The sequence below is a fragment of the Hemitrygon akajei genome, chromosome 11 (genome assembly GCF_048418815.1).
Source record: "Hemitrygon akajei chromosome 11, sHemAka1.3, whole genome shotgun sequence".
Taxonomy (NCBI): domain Eukaryota; kingdom Metazoa; phylum Chordata; class Chondrichthyes; order Myliobatiformes; family Dasyatidae; genus Hemitrygon; species Hemitrygon akajei.
Genome location: NC_133134.1, coordinates 77,200,792 through 77,216,293, shown reverse-complemented (window position 1 = coordinate 77,216,293; position 15,502 = coordinate 77,200,792). Strand labels below are relative to the sequence as shown.

Here is a 15,502-nt window from a genome sequence, read left to right as displayed (position 1 = left end):
TCAGATTGTGTGGAATGTACTTGGGGAAGTAGTTCGGCACTGAGTGATTCGTTTATGGGGAGAGGAGGTGCTGCTTCATCAGCAGAGGCAGACTCTTCAAGCTCCTGCTAAAGGTTGGCTGCCCCCCAAGACTGCACAGCAGTATACCATCCTTCCATAAGGACACGCACAGCACTGCCTGCTTCAGTGGAGCAGCTTCTGATGCCTTTCCAGTGAGCAGTGGAGTGAAACAAGGTTGTGTCCGGGCACCGAACTCTTTGAATCTTCTTCTCCATGCTCCTTCATTATACTTTCACAGACTGCACTGAAGGCATCTCCCTTCGCACGAGAGCTGATGGCAGGCTGTTCAACGTCATTCCCTTGTGCTCCAAGACCAAAGTTAGGGCAGCCCTCATCCATGAGGTGCTGTTTGCAGACGGTGCAGCATTGACGTCACACACTGAAGGCGGACTCCAGCAACTGCTGAACCACTTCGCCCATGCCTGCAAGGAGTTTGGGTTAGCCATCAGTCTAAGAAGGCAAACATCATGACCTAGGGTGCAGAATCTCCCCCAAACATCACCATCAATGGTTGCAGTCGACTCCTTCACCTACCTTGGGTCAACCATCACCATTCCCTGTCCCTAGAAGCAGAGGTAAACAGCAGGATTTCCAAAGCTGCAGGTGTCATGGCTAGACTGAACACAGACAGCTGACAAAGACCAAGCTGCGTGTGTACCAGGCATCGGTGCCCAGCAAACTCCTCTACACCAGCGAGTCTTTGACACCATGCATCAGCCAAGAGAAGAGGCCAAACTCGTTCCACCTACGCTGCCTCAGGCACATCTTGCACACCTCCTGGCAGGGCAGAATCACCAACACAGAGGTTCTGCAGCAGACTGACACCACCAGCATCCATGCACTACTCAGCCACAGATGCCTGAGATGGTTGGGCCATGTTAAACGGATGGACCAGGGACGTACTCCCAAGGAGATGCTGCAAGGCGAGCTGAGTGCCCACAAGGAGGACCATGCCACCGCTACAGGGATGCCTGCGAGCGCGACGTGAAGCTGTCAGGCATCGACCTCAACACGTGGGAGGAAACAGCTGAATACTAGACCAGCGGTGTGCGACATACTGAGGCAGCAAGGACCAAAATGCTCATCAATGAGAGAGCCAGAAGAAAAGCCAGAGCTGCATCACCCAGAGCACCTTCCTCCGTCACCTGTAGCCGCTGTGAAAGAGACGGTCACTCCAGAGTGGGGCTGTACAGCCACTCTAGAAAATACAAATAGCCCCAAGGCTGCAGCTCCGGAACCATCATCTCTCGAGACGTTTGGATGCTGACAATGACTATGAATGTCTGCAAGAAACTGAAACTCGGGATTCGGACATCTACTTTGAACTTTTGCGTTGCACATGTGCAGATATATATTTGTGTTTACGACAATAAACTCATCGTTGATTTACCTTGAATTTCCTCCTAACCTTTTCTGTTTGACAGTGAATAAGGCTGGTGTCTCCTGACTCTTGTTTCTAAACTTAACCATCAACTTTATGGCTACTGGCAGCTATTTCCACTAGTGGGGGAGTGACAAAAACAAGGGATTCAGTTGAGAGAGTGTAGGGTTAAGTCAGATTGAACAGGTGAACACCTCCCATGGAGAGCCGTGATGTTTGATGTTCACTTTACAATGCCATTGGTGAGGAGCAGTCAGTTGTAACAAAGGATAGAGAGGCAGGAGGCTGCAGGGGTCATGAACAGAGAGAATTGCAGAGTGGTGCCAGTGAGATTAGTTTGGAGAATGATATAGGGCTGTGTAGGAGAGAGTGGGGCAGTGGAATTAGTTTGGAAAATGATACTTGCGCCACCAGGTTTAGGAACAATTATTACCCCTCAAACCTTGAACAAAAGGGGACAACTTCACTTGTCCCATCATTGAAATGTTCCCACAACCAATGGACACACTTCCTAGGACTCTTCATCTCATGTTCTCAGTATTTATTTCTTATTTACTGATTATTATTGTTTCTTGTTTTTGTATTTGCACAGTTTGTGCAAATCCTAGTTGGGCAGTCTTTCATTGATTCTGTTATGGTTATTATTCTATAGATTTATTGAGTATGCCCACAAGAAAATGAATCTCAGGGTTGTATAAGGTGACATATATGTACTTTGATAATAAATTTACTTTGAACTTTGATCTTTGTGGGGGAGAACAGATTAGTGGGATTAGTTTGGGGACTGATACAGGACTGTGGGGAGAGAGTGGGACAGTGGGATTAGTGTGGGGACTGATACAGGTCTGTGGGGAGAGTGGGGCAGTGGGATTATTTTGGGGACTGATACGGGACTGTGGGGAGAGGGGGACAGTGGGATTGGTGTGGGGACTGATACAGGACTGTGGTGAGAGAGGGCGACAGTGGGATTAGTTTGGGGACTGATACAGGGCTGTGGGGAGAGTGGGGCAGTGGGATTATTTTGGGGACTGATACAGGGCTGTGGGGAGAGGGGGACAGTGGGATTGGTGTGGGGACTGATACAGGACTGTGGGGAGAGAGTGGGGCAGTGGGATTAGTTTGGGGACTGATACAGGGCTGTGGGGAGAGAGTGGGGCAGTGGGATTAGTTTGGGGACTGATTCAGGACTGTGGGGAGAGAGTGTGACAGTGGGATTAGTGTGGGGACTGATACAGGGCTGTGGGGAGAGTGGGGCAGTGGGATTAGTTTGGGGACTGATTCAGGACTGTGGGGAGAGAGTGGGGCAGTGGGATTAGTTTGGGGACTGATACAGGGCTGTGGGGAGAGAGTGGGGCAGTGGGATTAGTTTGGGGACTGATACAGGACTGTGGGGAGAGTGGGGCAGTGGGATTAGTTTGGGGACTGATACAGGGCTGTGGGGAGAGAGTGGGGCAGTGGGATTAGTTTGGGGACTGATACAGGGCTGTGGGGAGAGAGTGGGGCAGTGGGATTAGTTTGGGGACTGATACAGAGTTTTGCTGAGTGTGCAAGGCAGTGGGATTATTGTGGGACTGATACAGGGCTGTGTAGCGACGCTAACGTCCATGGTTCATGTCCTGTACTTCTTGCTCCAGGATCGGAGATACCTGCTGCCTTTGAGGAAGGCGGAACAATGTGATGTGATATTCCCCTGGCAACTGAAATTCCACTCTGAAGAGTTGAGAACCCTGGTGAGTGATGATCTGAGGTGGGGTCAATGCTTAGCCCCAGGTGTTTATCACAAAGCACCAGAGACTCACTGAGCTCATGGACATAATAGCCACTCTTAATTGTCCCACCCTCTGACCCAGTCACACTATCTCTGTGCCCCAGTCCCTCTTCCTTTACCTCTCCCATTTGCCTCACTCACCCTCTCTCTCTGCACAACTCTCCCACAAATCTTTCTTTCTCCCACTCACTGCCCCTCCCTTTCTCCCTCCTCCTCTCCATTCATCTCGCCATCTCTCTCTTTGTCTGTTTCTCTCTGTCTCTCAGCCCCCTCCCCATAGTGCAACACTCCCTAGCCACTGTATCACACAGTACGGCGCCCCCTCCTGAGTGCTGCACTCCCTCAGCAGTGGCATTTGGAGAATTGTCCTTAACTTTGCTGTTAAATGTCCATAGCAAACCTGTGGGCATGTGACGGGTGGTGAGAGGCCATGAGATAATAAAATAGATATAAAAGCGGCCGAGATCACCAGGGACTCCCTCCCCACTACTTGTGACATTTACTGAGAGGGTCGTAGATGAAGGGCATGAAGCATTGTTGAGGATCCCTACCGCACAGCCTGTAATCGCTTTGACCCACTACCGTCAGAAAGAAGGTACAGGAGCGTCAGGACTCGACTGCCAGACTGGGTAACAGCTTCTTCCCTTGGGCTGAGAGATTAATGGATACCCTGTCGCCAATGAGGTCTCGTTATGGTAATATTTTGTTTTATGTGCTCTGTGTGAGGTATGTTTTTGGGTGCACTGTGGTCCAGAGGAACGTTATTTCATTTGGTTTTATATACAGTATGTACAAGCAGATGACCATAAACTTGAACTTGAGACACACAACCATTACTGACAGCTGAAGTAAATTCTATGCTCTGCCTCCTGAGGGTTGCCAGGCTTCAGGGTCTAATCCTTCCCTATGTGCATTTGTACCCCACAGCTATTGGGAATTATACAGTATATTCCAATAATCCTGGTTCTGATCACGCTCTTTGTCCTTGACTGGCTGCTGTTCACAATGCTGGACATCATTCAGAGGCACAGTTACTTGGAATACAACTTCAGTGGTGAGTCTTGGTCTAACACTACTCTAATAACATTGGACAACAAATTTTTTTGGAAGTGTTGCTTCCTCAGAATTGTTTTTGTTTATAACACACCACTTGAAATTGAACACAAATATAATTTCAGACTACTTCTATCATATAGGAATTTGGAGAAACATGAAATTAACTTCCATGTGTTAAATAACAATGCTGATGCTTTGCAATAATTCATCGAAGCTGAAAAGGTTTAGTTGATGATTTTCGTTTGTACTCGGTGTCTGAGGCTTCTCGTTTAAGTGTCCAACAATAATCAGCCAGCGTTGATGGATTCCATTTGCGCTGATACTGTTTCTCTGTGTCCACAATGTCCTGGTGAAACCTTTCACCGTGCTCATCACTGACGGCGCCAAGATTTGCAGGGAAGAAGTCTAAATGGGACTGCAGGATATGAATCTTTAGTGACATGTTGCACTTCATGGTTTTGTATGCTGGAAGCACGTTGTCAACTGACTGCATGTAGTTTGGTGCTCTGTAGTTGCCAAGAAAATTTTCAACAACGTCCTTGAATGCCTTCAATGTGGTTTTCTCCGGTCCCACTATAAGTTCTTCAGATTACCTGTTTGATTTGTGGACCCTCAAGAAATGCCTTCCCTAAACTTGGCATCAGTTATTCTGACTTGAATTATGAATTGAAATAACAAATACAGGCAATTTCAAAAAAATGGTGTAGGGTAGGGAAAATTCATAGTGATTCTCGTGATCTGCAGCCCAAAATCCATAAGGTTCACCCAAAAGTATTCAGGAAGCAAAATCTTTGTTATCCAGTGTAAGCTATTGAATTAAGTTCTCTTCAAATGTAGGTAACTCCAAGAAACGCTCTGGTTTCTGCTGATGTTCACCAGGAGGAGATAAACAATCTTGTTGTTGTTTATCCTGGGATGAGGTAGAGGGTCCATCCAATTCCAAGAAGGATTAGTAGACAATGTAGAAAGTTGACTGATATTTTCTCAATGACTTTTTAACTACCAAAATGCTCATCAGCCAATGAGGCATTTTAAATTAATCTGAGAGTTTGTTGCAAAGTAAGATCTTACTGGGAATATCCTGACAGTTGGGATAATTGGTGGTCTCAAGACTCCAAGGAAAAGTCTTCTTCCATTTGGATCGTTTATACCATAGAGAGGATGGGATGGAGGGGTACGATGTGTTGTTCAAAATATAACATCTCACAATGATGTAATATTTCTTCAATATAGTTCCTCCCACAGTGCAGTGCTCCCTCCTCACTGCCCCTTCCGCTGTACGATGCTCCTTCCTCAACACCCCTCCCACAGTGCGGCGGTCCCTCCTCACTGCCCCTTCCGCTGTACGATGCTCCTTCCTCAACACCCCTCCCACAGTGCGGCGCTCCCTCCTCACTGCCCCTTCCGCTGTACGATGCTCCTTCCTCAACACCCCTCCCACAGTGCAGCGCTCCCTCTTCACTGGCCCTACCACAGTATGGTGCTCCACGCCTCTCATAAATGTCCCCGCTTGGAGGCGCAATAATATCAGCGCCAGACTCCAGAGTGAAGGTTCCCGAGTTTGAATCCAAGTTGGGTTGAGCATCGAGCTAGCAACTCGGCCTCATAAAAACAAGAATAGCTTGCTACGGAAACACCTTCAAAAGAGGGTGCTCCGATAACTCCACTGCTGAGTTAAGGACTATTCTTCTTCTTCCCTTACATAAATATCACTATCATATCCGCTTCCACCATCTCCCCGACAGCCCATTCCAGGAACCTGCCCACCATTCTGCATAAAAAGAAACCTGTCCTGCACATCTCTTTTAAACTTCTCCCCTCTCACGTTAAAGATACAAATTCTAGTATTTGACATTTCCACTCTGGGAGGAAAGACTTTATCCTATCATCATTTTATGAACTATATCAGACCTTCTTTCAGCCTCCAACACTCCAAAGAAAGAAACCCCAGTTTGTCCAACCTTTCCTTATAACTAACATTCCAACAGACTTTCAATTCACTGGTTTTAAGATGATACACAGTTGAATACAAATATTCCAGGGAACCAGTGTGTTTAAAGGGAGCTTGGGAAACAGGCCCTGGTGAATTTAAAGGGATGGTGATAGGTGGACATCAGGAGAGGAGTGGAAAAGGGGGAAATAGAATCAGAATCAGGTTTATTATCACTGACATACGTCGTGAAATTTGTTGTTTTGCAGCAGCAGTGCAGTGTAATGCATAAAAATCACTAAAGGTTACAATAAGAAATATATAAAAAGATAAATAAGGAGTGCAGAAAGTGAGCAAAAAGTGAGGTAGCATTCATTGGTTCATGGTCCATTCACAAATCTGATGGCGGATGAAAAGAAGCTGTTCCTGAAACCTTGAATGTGGGCCTTCAGGGTCTTGTACCTCCTCCCTGATAACAGTAATGACAAGAGTAATGAGCATCTCCTGGATGCTGAGGATCTTGAATGATGGAGGCCCCCTTGAGGCATCACCAATTAAAGATGTCCTTTAATTGTTCTTTTAAGTGGGAAGACTTGTGTCCATGATGGAGCTGGCTAAGTTTACAACCCTCTGCAGCCTCTGTCAATCCTGTGCATTGGCCCCTTCATATCAGACGGTGATGCAGCCAGTCAGAATGCTCTCCATGGTACATCTGTAGAAATCCTGTGAGAAAATGTCTCATAGAACTCTCGCAAAAGAGAAAAATGTTCAAAGTAGACATTATTCCCTCCACAAAATTCCTCCCAGCATCTGTTATTATCTTCACTCTTCCCTTCTCAAATTGTTTATTCCCTCCCTCTCACCTGGATCTACCTGTCACCTGCAAGCCCTTGCCCCACCCCTTCCCCTCAGCACTTTATACCGGCTATCTCCCCTCGACTCCTTCAGTCCAGATGAGTGTCTCGAACTCAAATGTCAACGGCCCAGTTCCCTTCATAGACATTGCCTGACCTGCTGAGTTTCTCCAGCAGTTTGACTTTGTAATGGCAGGGGTTTATTTGGATATGAGGACGAGGGAGTAAAGGTTCAAATGAACCATGGTGTAATGATGGTATTTGAGAAGACAGTCTGCTCTTGCTTTCCCTTATGCAGAGAGCCACCATTTGGAGATCAAGGTTCGTGGGAACTCCGTCCTGGCCAATCTAATCCGCAGAGCCGTTGTCGCCTTCAACAACACCATTGACATCCAGACAGTGTCCAACAACTTGCGTAAGTCTGATTGCCCACAGTCCAGTGTGAGGTCATGGGGAAAGGGTGGTCCTTTGCAGGAAGAACAGGCTGCAGCTGGAGGCGGAGAAAAGATTGAGGTATTCTTGAAATTGTGTTGTGGAGGCAGTTGTCAAAATACTTACAGAGAGCTTGTCCCCTGAATGTCTCTTCAGTTTGGCTCAGTGGTAGGCATATCCGATGTGGGGCAAGGGCCTAATTCTGTGCTCTGTATAAGCCACTCCAAACACCTAACCCTCCTCTGGACAGTCCTCTCCCTCCATCTCCTTGCCCACTGACCCTCCTCCAGACAGTCCTGTCCCTCCATCTCCTCACCCACTGACCCTCCTCCAGACAGTCCTGTCCCTCCATCTCCTCACCCACTGACCCTCCTCCAGACAGTCCTGTCCCTCCATCTCCTCACCCACTGACCCTCCTCCAGACAGTCCTGTCCCTCCATCTCCTAACCCCACTGACCCTCCTCCAGACAGTCCTGTCCCTTCATCTCCTACCCCCACTGACCCTCCTCCAGACAGTCCTGTCCCTCCATCTCCTACCCCCACTGACCCTCCTCCAGACAGTCCTGTCCCTCCATCTCCTAACCCCACTGACCCTCCTCCAGACAGTCCTGTCCCTTCATCTCCTACCCCCCACTGACCCTCCTCCAGACAGTCTTCTCCCTCCATCTCCTTGCCCACTGACCCTCCTCCAGACAGTCCTGTCCCTCCATCTCCTCACCCACTGACCCTCCTCCAGACAGTCCTGTCCCTCCATCTCCTCACCCACTGACCCTCCTCCAGACAGTCCTGTCCCTCCATCTCCTCACCCACTGACCCTCCTCCAGACAGTCCTGTCCCTCCATCTCCTAACCCCACTGACCCTCCTCCAGACAGTCCTGTCCCTTCATCTCCTACCCCCACTGACCCTCCTCCAGACAGTCCTGTCCCTCCATCTCCTACCCCCACTGACCCTCCTCCAGACAGTCCTGTCCCTACATCTCCTCAACCACTGACCCTCCTCCAGACAGTCCTGTCCCTCCATCTCCTACCCCCACTGACCCTCCTCCAGACAGTCCTGTCCCTCCATCTCCTCACCCACTGACCCTCCTCCAGACAGTCCGGTCCCTCCATCTCCTCACCCACTGACCCTCCTCCAGACAGTCCTGTCCCTCCATCTCCTCACCCACTGACCCTCCTCCAGACAGTCCTGTCCCTCCATCTCCTCACCCACTGACCCTCCTCCAGACAGTCCTGTCCCTACATCTCCTACCCCCACTGACCCTCCTCCAGACAGTACTGTCCCACCATCTCCTACCCCCATTGACCCTCCTCCAGACAGTCCTGTCCCTCCATCTCCTACCCCCACTGACCCTCCTCCAGACAGTCCTGTCCCTCCATCTCCTCGTCCACTGACCCTCCTCCAGACAGTCCTGTCCCTCCATCTCCTACCCCCAGTGACCCTCCTCCAGACAGTCCTGTCCCTCCATGTCCTCGCCCACTGACCCTCCTCCAGACAGTCCTGTCCCTCCATCTCCTACCCCCAGTGACCCTCCTCCAGACAGTCCTGTCCCTCCATCTCCTCACCCACTGACCCTCCTCCAGACAGTCCTGTCCCTCCATGTCCTCGCCCACTGACCCTCCTCCAGACAGTCCTGTCCCTCCATCTCCTACCCCCAGTGACCCTCCTCCAGACAGTCCTGTCCCTCCATCTCCTCACCCACTGACCCTCCTCCAGACAGTCCTGTCCCTCCATCTCCTCACCCACTGACCCTCCTCCAGACAGTCCTGTCCCTCCATCTCCTAACCCCACTGACCCTCCTCCAGACAGTCCTGTCCCTTCATCTCCTACCCCCACTGACCCTCCTCCAGACAGTCCTGTCCCTCCATCTCCTACCCCCACTGACCCTCCTCCAGACAGTCCTGTCCCTACATCTCCTCAACCACTGACCCTCCTCCAGACAGTCCTGTCCCTCCATCTCCTACCCCCACTGACCCTCCTCCAGACAGTCCTGTCCCTCCATCTCCTCACCCACTGACCCTCCTCCAGACAGTCCTGTCCCTCCATCTCCTCACCCACTGACCCTCCTCCAGACAGTCCTGTCCCTCCATCTCCTCACCCACTGACCCTCCTCCAGACAGTCCTGTCCCTCCATCTCCTCACCCACTGACCCTCCTCCAGACAGTCCTGTCCCTACATCTCCTACCCCCACTGACCCTCCTCCAGACAGTACTGTCCCACCATCTCCTACCCCCATTGACCCTCCCCCAGACAGTCCTGTCCCTCCATCTCCTACCCCCACTGACCCTCCTCCAGACAGTCCTGTCCCTCCATCTCCTACCCCCACTGACCCTCCTCCAGACAGTCCTGTCCCTCCATCTCCTACCCCCACTGACCCTCCTCCAGACAGTCCTGTCCCTCCATCTCCTACCCCCACTGACCCTCCTCCAGACAGTCCTGTCCCTCCATCTCCTACCCCCACTGACCCTCCTCCAGACAGTACTGTCCCACCATCTCCTACCCCCATTGACCCTCCTCCAGACAGTCCTGTCCCTCCATCTCCTACCCCCACTGACCCTCCTCCAGACAGTCCTGTCCCTTCATCCTTTCCCCCATTGTCCCTCCTCCAGACAGTCCTGTCCCTCCATCTCCTACGCCCAGTGACCCTCCTCCAGACAGTCCTGTCCCTCCATCTGCTACCCCCAGTGACCCTCCTCCAGACAGTCTTGTCCCTCCATATCCTCGCCCACTGACCCTCCTCCAGACAGTCCTGTCCCTCCATCTCCTACCCCCAGTGACCCTCCTCCAGACAGTCCTGTCCCTTTATCTCCTACCCCTACTGACCCTCCTCCAGACAGTCCTGTCCCTCCATCTCCTACCCCCACTGACCCTCCTCCAGACAGTCCTGTCCCTCCATCTCCTACCCCCACTGACCCTCCTCCAGACAGTCCTGTCCCTTCATCCTTTCCCCCACTGACCCTCCTCCAGACAGTCCTGTCCCTCCATCTCCTCGCCCACTGACCCTCCTCCAGACAGTCCTATCCCTCCTTCCTCACCCACTGACCCTCCTCCAGACAGTCCTGTCCCTCCATCTCCTCACCCACTGACCCTCCTCCAGACAGTCCTGTCCCTTCATCTCCTCAACCACTGACCCTCCTCCAGACAGTCCTGTCCCTTCATCTCCTCAACCACTGACCCTCCTCCAGACAGTCCTGTCCCTCCCTCCTCACCCACTGACCCTCCACCAGACAGTCCTGTCCCTCCATCTCCTACCCCCACTGACCCTCCTCCAGACAGTTCTGTCCCTTCATCTCCTCAACCACTGACCCTCCTCCAGACAGTCCTGTCCCTCCCTCCTCACCCACTGACCCTCCTCCAGACAGTCCTGTCCCTCCATCTCCTACCCCCACTGACCCTCCTCCAGACAGTCCTGTCCCTCCATCTCCTACCCCACTGAGCCTCCTCCAGACAGTCCTGTCCCTCCATCTCCTCACCCACTGACCCTCCTCCAGACAGTCCTGTCTCTCCATCTCCTCAACCACTGACCCTCCTCCAGACAGTCCTGTCCCTCCATCTCCTCGCCCACTGACCCTCCTCCAGACAGTCCTGTCCCTCCATCTCCTACCCCCACTGACCCTCCTCCAGACAGTCCTGTCCCTCCATCTCCTACCCCCACTGACCCTCCTCCAGACAGTCCTTTCCCTCCATCTCCTCGCCCACTGACCCTCCTCCAGACAGTCCTGTCCCTCCATCTCCTCAACCACTGACCCTCCTCCAGACAGTCCTGTCCCTCCATTTCCTACCACCACTGACCCTCCTCCAGACAGTCCTGTCCCTTCATCCTTTCCCCACTGACCCTCCTCCAGAGAGTCCTGTCCCTCCATCTCCTACCCCACTGACCCTCCTCCAGACAGTCCTGTCCCTCCATCTCCTACCCCCACTGACCCTCCTCCAGACAGTCCTGTCCCTCCATCTCCTACCCCCACTGACCCTCCTCCAGACAGTCCTGTCCCTCCATCTCCTACCCCCACTGACCCTCCTCCAGACAGTCCTGTCCCTCCATCTCCTACCCCCACTGAACCAACTCCAGACAGTCCTGTCCCTCCATCTCCTACCCCCACTGACCCAACTCCAGACAGTCCTGTCCCTCCATCTTCTACCCCCACTGATCCTCCTCCAGACAGTCCTGTCTCTCCATCTCCTACCCCACTGACCCTCCTCCAGACAGTCCTGTCCCTCCATCTCCTACCCCCACTGACCCAACTCCAGACAGTCCTGTCCCTCCATCTTCTACCCCCACTGATCCTCCTCCAGTCCTGTCTCTCCATCTCCTACCCCACTGACCCTCCTCCAGACAGTCCTGTCTCTCCATCTCCTACCCCCACTGACCCTCCTCCAGACAGTCCTGTCCCTCCATCTCCTACCCCCACTGACCCTCCTCCAGACAGTCCTGTCCCTCCATCTCCTACCCCCACTGACCCTACTCCAGACAGTACTGTCCCACCATCTCCTACCCCCATTGACCCTCCTCCAGACAGTCCTGTCCCTTCATCCTTTCCCCCATTGTCCCTCCTCCAGACAGTCCTGTCCCTCCATCTCCTACCCCCACTGACCCTCCTCCAGACAGTCCTGTCTCTCCATCTCCTACCCCACTGACCCTCCTCCAGACAGTCCTGTCCCTCCATCTCCTACCCCACTGACCCTCCTCCAGACAGTCCTGTCTCTCCATCTCCTACCCCACTGACCCTCCTCCAGACAGTCCTGTCTCTCCATCTCCTACCCCACTGACCCTCCTCCAGACAGTCCTGTCCCTCCATCTCCTACCCCACTGACCCTCCTCCAGACAGTCCTGTAGCTCCATCTTCTACCCCCACTGACCCTCCTCCAGACAGTCCTGTCACTCCATCTCCTACCCCACTGACCCTCCTCCAGACAGTCCTGTCCCTCCATCTCCTACCCCACTGACCCTCCTCCAGACAGTCCTGTCCCTCCATCTCCTACCCCCACTGACCCTCCTGCAGACAGTCCTGTCCCTCCATCTCCTCGCCCACTGACCCTCCTCCAGACAGTCCTGTCCCTCCATCTCCTACCCCCACTGACCCTCCTCCAGACAGTACTGTCCCTCCATCTCCTCACCCACTGACCCTACTCCAGACAGTCCTGTCCCTCCATCTCCTCACCCACTGACCCTCCTCCAGACAGTCCTGTCCCTCCATCTCCTCACCCACTGACCCTCCTCCAGACAGTCCTGTCCCTCCATCTCCTACCCCCACTGACCCTCCTCCAGACAGTCCTGTCCCTACATCTCCTCGCCCACTGACCCTCCTCCAGACAGTCCTGTCCCTTCATCCTTTCCCCCACTGACCCTCCTCCAGACAGTCCTGTCCCTCCATTTCCTCAACCACTGACCCTCCTCCAGACAGTCCTGTCCTTTCCCTCCTCACCCACTGACCCTCCTCCAGACAGTCCTGTCCCTCCATCTCCTACCCCCAGTGACCCTCCTCCAGACAGTCATGTCCCTTCATCTCCTACCCCCACTGAACCTCCTCCAGACAGTCCTGTCCCTCCATCTCCTCACCCACTGACCCTCCTCCAGACAGCCCTGTCCCTCCATCTCCTCACACACTGACCCTCCTCCAGACAGTCCTGTCCCTCCATCTCCTCACCCACTGACCCTCCTCCAGACAGTCCTGTCCCTCCATCTCCTACCCCCACCGACCCTCCTCCAGACAGTCCTGTCCCTCCATCTCCTACCCCCACTGACCCTTCTCCAGACAGTCCTGTCCCTCCATCTCCTACCCCCAGTGACCCTCCTCCAGACAGTCCTGTCCCTCCATCTCCTACCCCCAGTGACCCTCCTCCAGACAGTCTTGTCCCTCCATATCCTCGCCCACTGACCCTCCTCCAGACAGTCCTGTCCCTCCATCTCCTACCCCCAGTGACCCTCCTCCAGACAGTCCTGTCCCTTCATCTCCTACCCCCACTGACCCTCCTCCAGACAGTCCTGTCCCTCCATCTCCTACCCCCACTGACCCTCCTCCAGACAGTCCTGTCCCTCCATCTCCTACCCCCACTGACCCTCCTCCAGACAGTCCTGTCCCTTCATCCTTTCCCCCACTGACCCTCCTCCAGACAGTCCTGTCCCTCCATCTCCTCGCCCACTGACCCTCCTCCAGACAGTCCTGTCCCTCCCTCCTCACCCACTGACCCTCCTCCAGACAGTCCTGTCCCTCCCTCCTCACCCACTGACCCTCCTCCAGACAGTCCTGTCCCTCCATCTACTCAACCACTGACCCTCCGCCAGACAGTCCTGTCCCTCCCTCCTCACCCACTGACCCTCCTCCAGACAGTCCTGTCCCTCCATCTCCTCAACCACTGACCCTCCTCCAGACAGTCCTGTCCCTCCCTCCTCACCCACTGACCCTCCACCAGACAGTCCTGTCCCTCCATCTCCTACCCCCACTGACCCTCCTCCAGACAGTCCTGTCCCTTCATCTCCTCAACCACTGACCCTCCTCCAGACAGTCCTGTCCCTCCCTCCTCACCCACTGACCCTCCTCCAGACACTCCTGTCCCTCCATCTCCTCTCCCACTGACACTCCTCCAGACGGTCCTGTCCCTCCATCTCCTACCCCCATTGACCCTCCTCCAGACAGTCCTGTCCCTTCATCTCCTACCCCCATTGACCCTCCTCCAGACAGTCCTGTCCCTCCATCTCCTCGCCCACTGACCCTCCTCCAGACAGTCCTGTCCCTCCATCTCCTACCCCCACTGACCCTCCTCCAGACAGTCCTGTCCCTCCCTCCTCACCCACTGACCCTACTCCAGACAGTCCTGTCCCTCCATCTCCTCGCTCACTGACCCTCCTCCAGACAGTCCTGTCCCTCCATCTCCTACCCCCATTGACCCTCCTCCAGACAGTCCTGTCCCTCCATCTCCTACCCCCACTGACCCTCCAGACAGTCCTGTCCCTTCATCTCCTCAACCACTGACCCTCCTCCAGACAGTCCTGTCCCTCCCTCCTCACCCACTGACCCTCCTCCAGACAGTCCTGTCCCTCCATCTCCTCGCCCACTGACCCTCCTCCAGACAGTCCTGTCCCTCCATCTCCTCTCCCACTGACCCTCCTCCAGACAGTCCTGTCCCTCCATCTCCTACCCCGATTGACCCTCCTCCAGACAGTCCTGTCCCTTCATCTCCTCACCCACTGACCCTCCTCCAGACAGTCCTGTCCCTTCATCCTTTCCCCCACTGACCCTCCTCCAGACAGTCCTGTCCCTCCATCTCCTACCCCCACTGACCCTCCTCCAGACAGTCCTGTCCCTTCATCTCCTCAACCACTGACCCTCCTCCAGACAGTCCTGTCCCTCCCTCCTCACCCACTGACCCTCCTCCAGACAGTCCTGTCCCTCCATCTCCTCGCCCACTGACCCTCCTCCAGACAGTCCTGTCCCTCCATCTCCTCTCCCACTGACCCTCCTCCAGACAATCCTGTCCCTCCATCTCCTACCCCCATTGACCCTCCTCCAGACAGTCCTGTCCCTTCATCTCCTCACCCACTGACCCTCCTCCAGACAGTCCTGTCCCTCCATCTCCTCAGCCACTGACCCTCCTCCAGACAGTCCTGTCCCTCCATCTCCTACCCCCACTGACCCTCCTCCAGACAGTCCTGTCCCTACATCTCCTCAACCACTGACCCTCCTCCAGACAGTCCTGTCCCTCCATCTCCTACCCCCACTGACCCTCCTCCAGACAGTCCTGTCCCTCCATCTCCTCACCCACTGACCCTCCTCCAGACAGTCCGGTCCCTCCATCTCCTCACCCACTGACCCTCCTCCAGACAGTCCTGTCCCTCCATCTCCTCACCCACTGACCCTCCTCCAGACAGTCCTGTCCCTCCATCTCCTCACCCACTGACCCTCCTCCAGACAGTCCTGTCCCTACATCTCCTACCCCCACTGACCCTCCTCCAGACAGTACTGTCCCACCATCTCCTACCCCCATTGACCCTCCTCCAGACAGTCCTGTCCCTCCATCTCCTACC

General features: G+C 54.0%; 1 protein-coding gene across 1 annotated transcript in view; it reads left to right on the top strand.

Annotated features, from left to right (window-relative positions):
• Positions 1-15,502, top strand: part of dcst1 (DC-STAMP domain containing 1) — a 109,266-nt gene that overhangs the window by 50,249 nt on the left and 43,515 nt on the right. Inside the window, exons 11-13 of the mRNA XM_073059915.1 lie at positions 3,076-3,171; positions 4,137-4,263; positions 7,348-7,464. Of these exons, the coding sequence (XP_072916016.1) occupies positions 3,076-3,171; positions 4,137-4,263; positions 7,348-7,464 (340 nt within the window). The remainder of the gene's footprint in view (positions 1-3,075; positions 3,172-4,136; positions 4,264-7,347; positions 7,465-15,502) is intronic.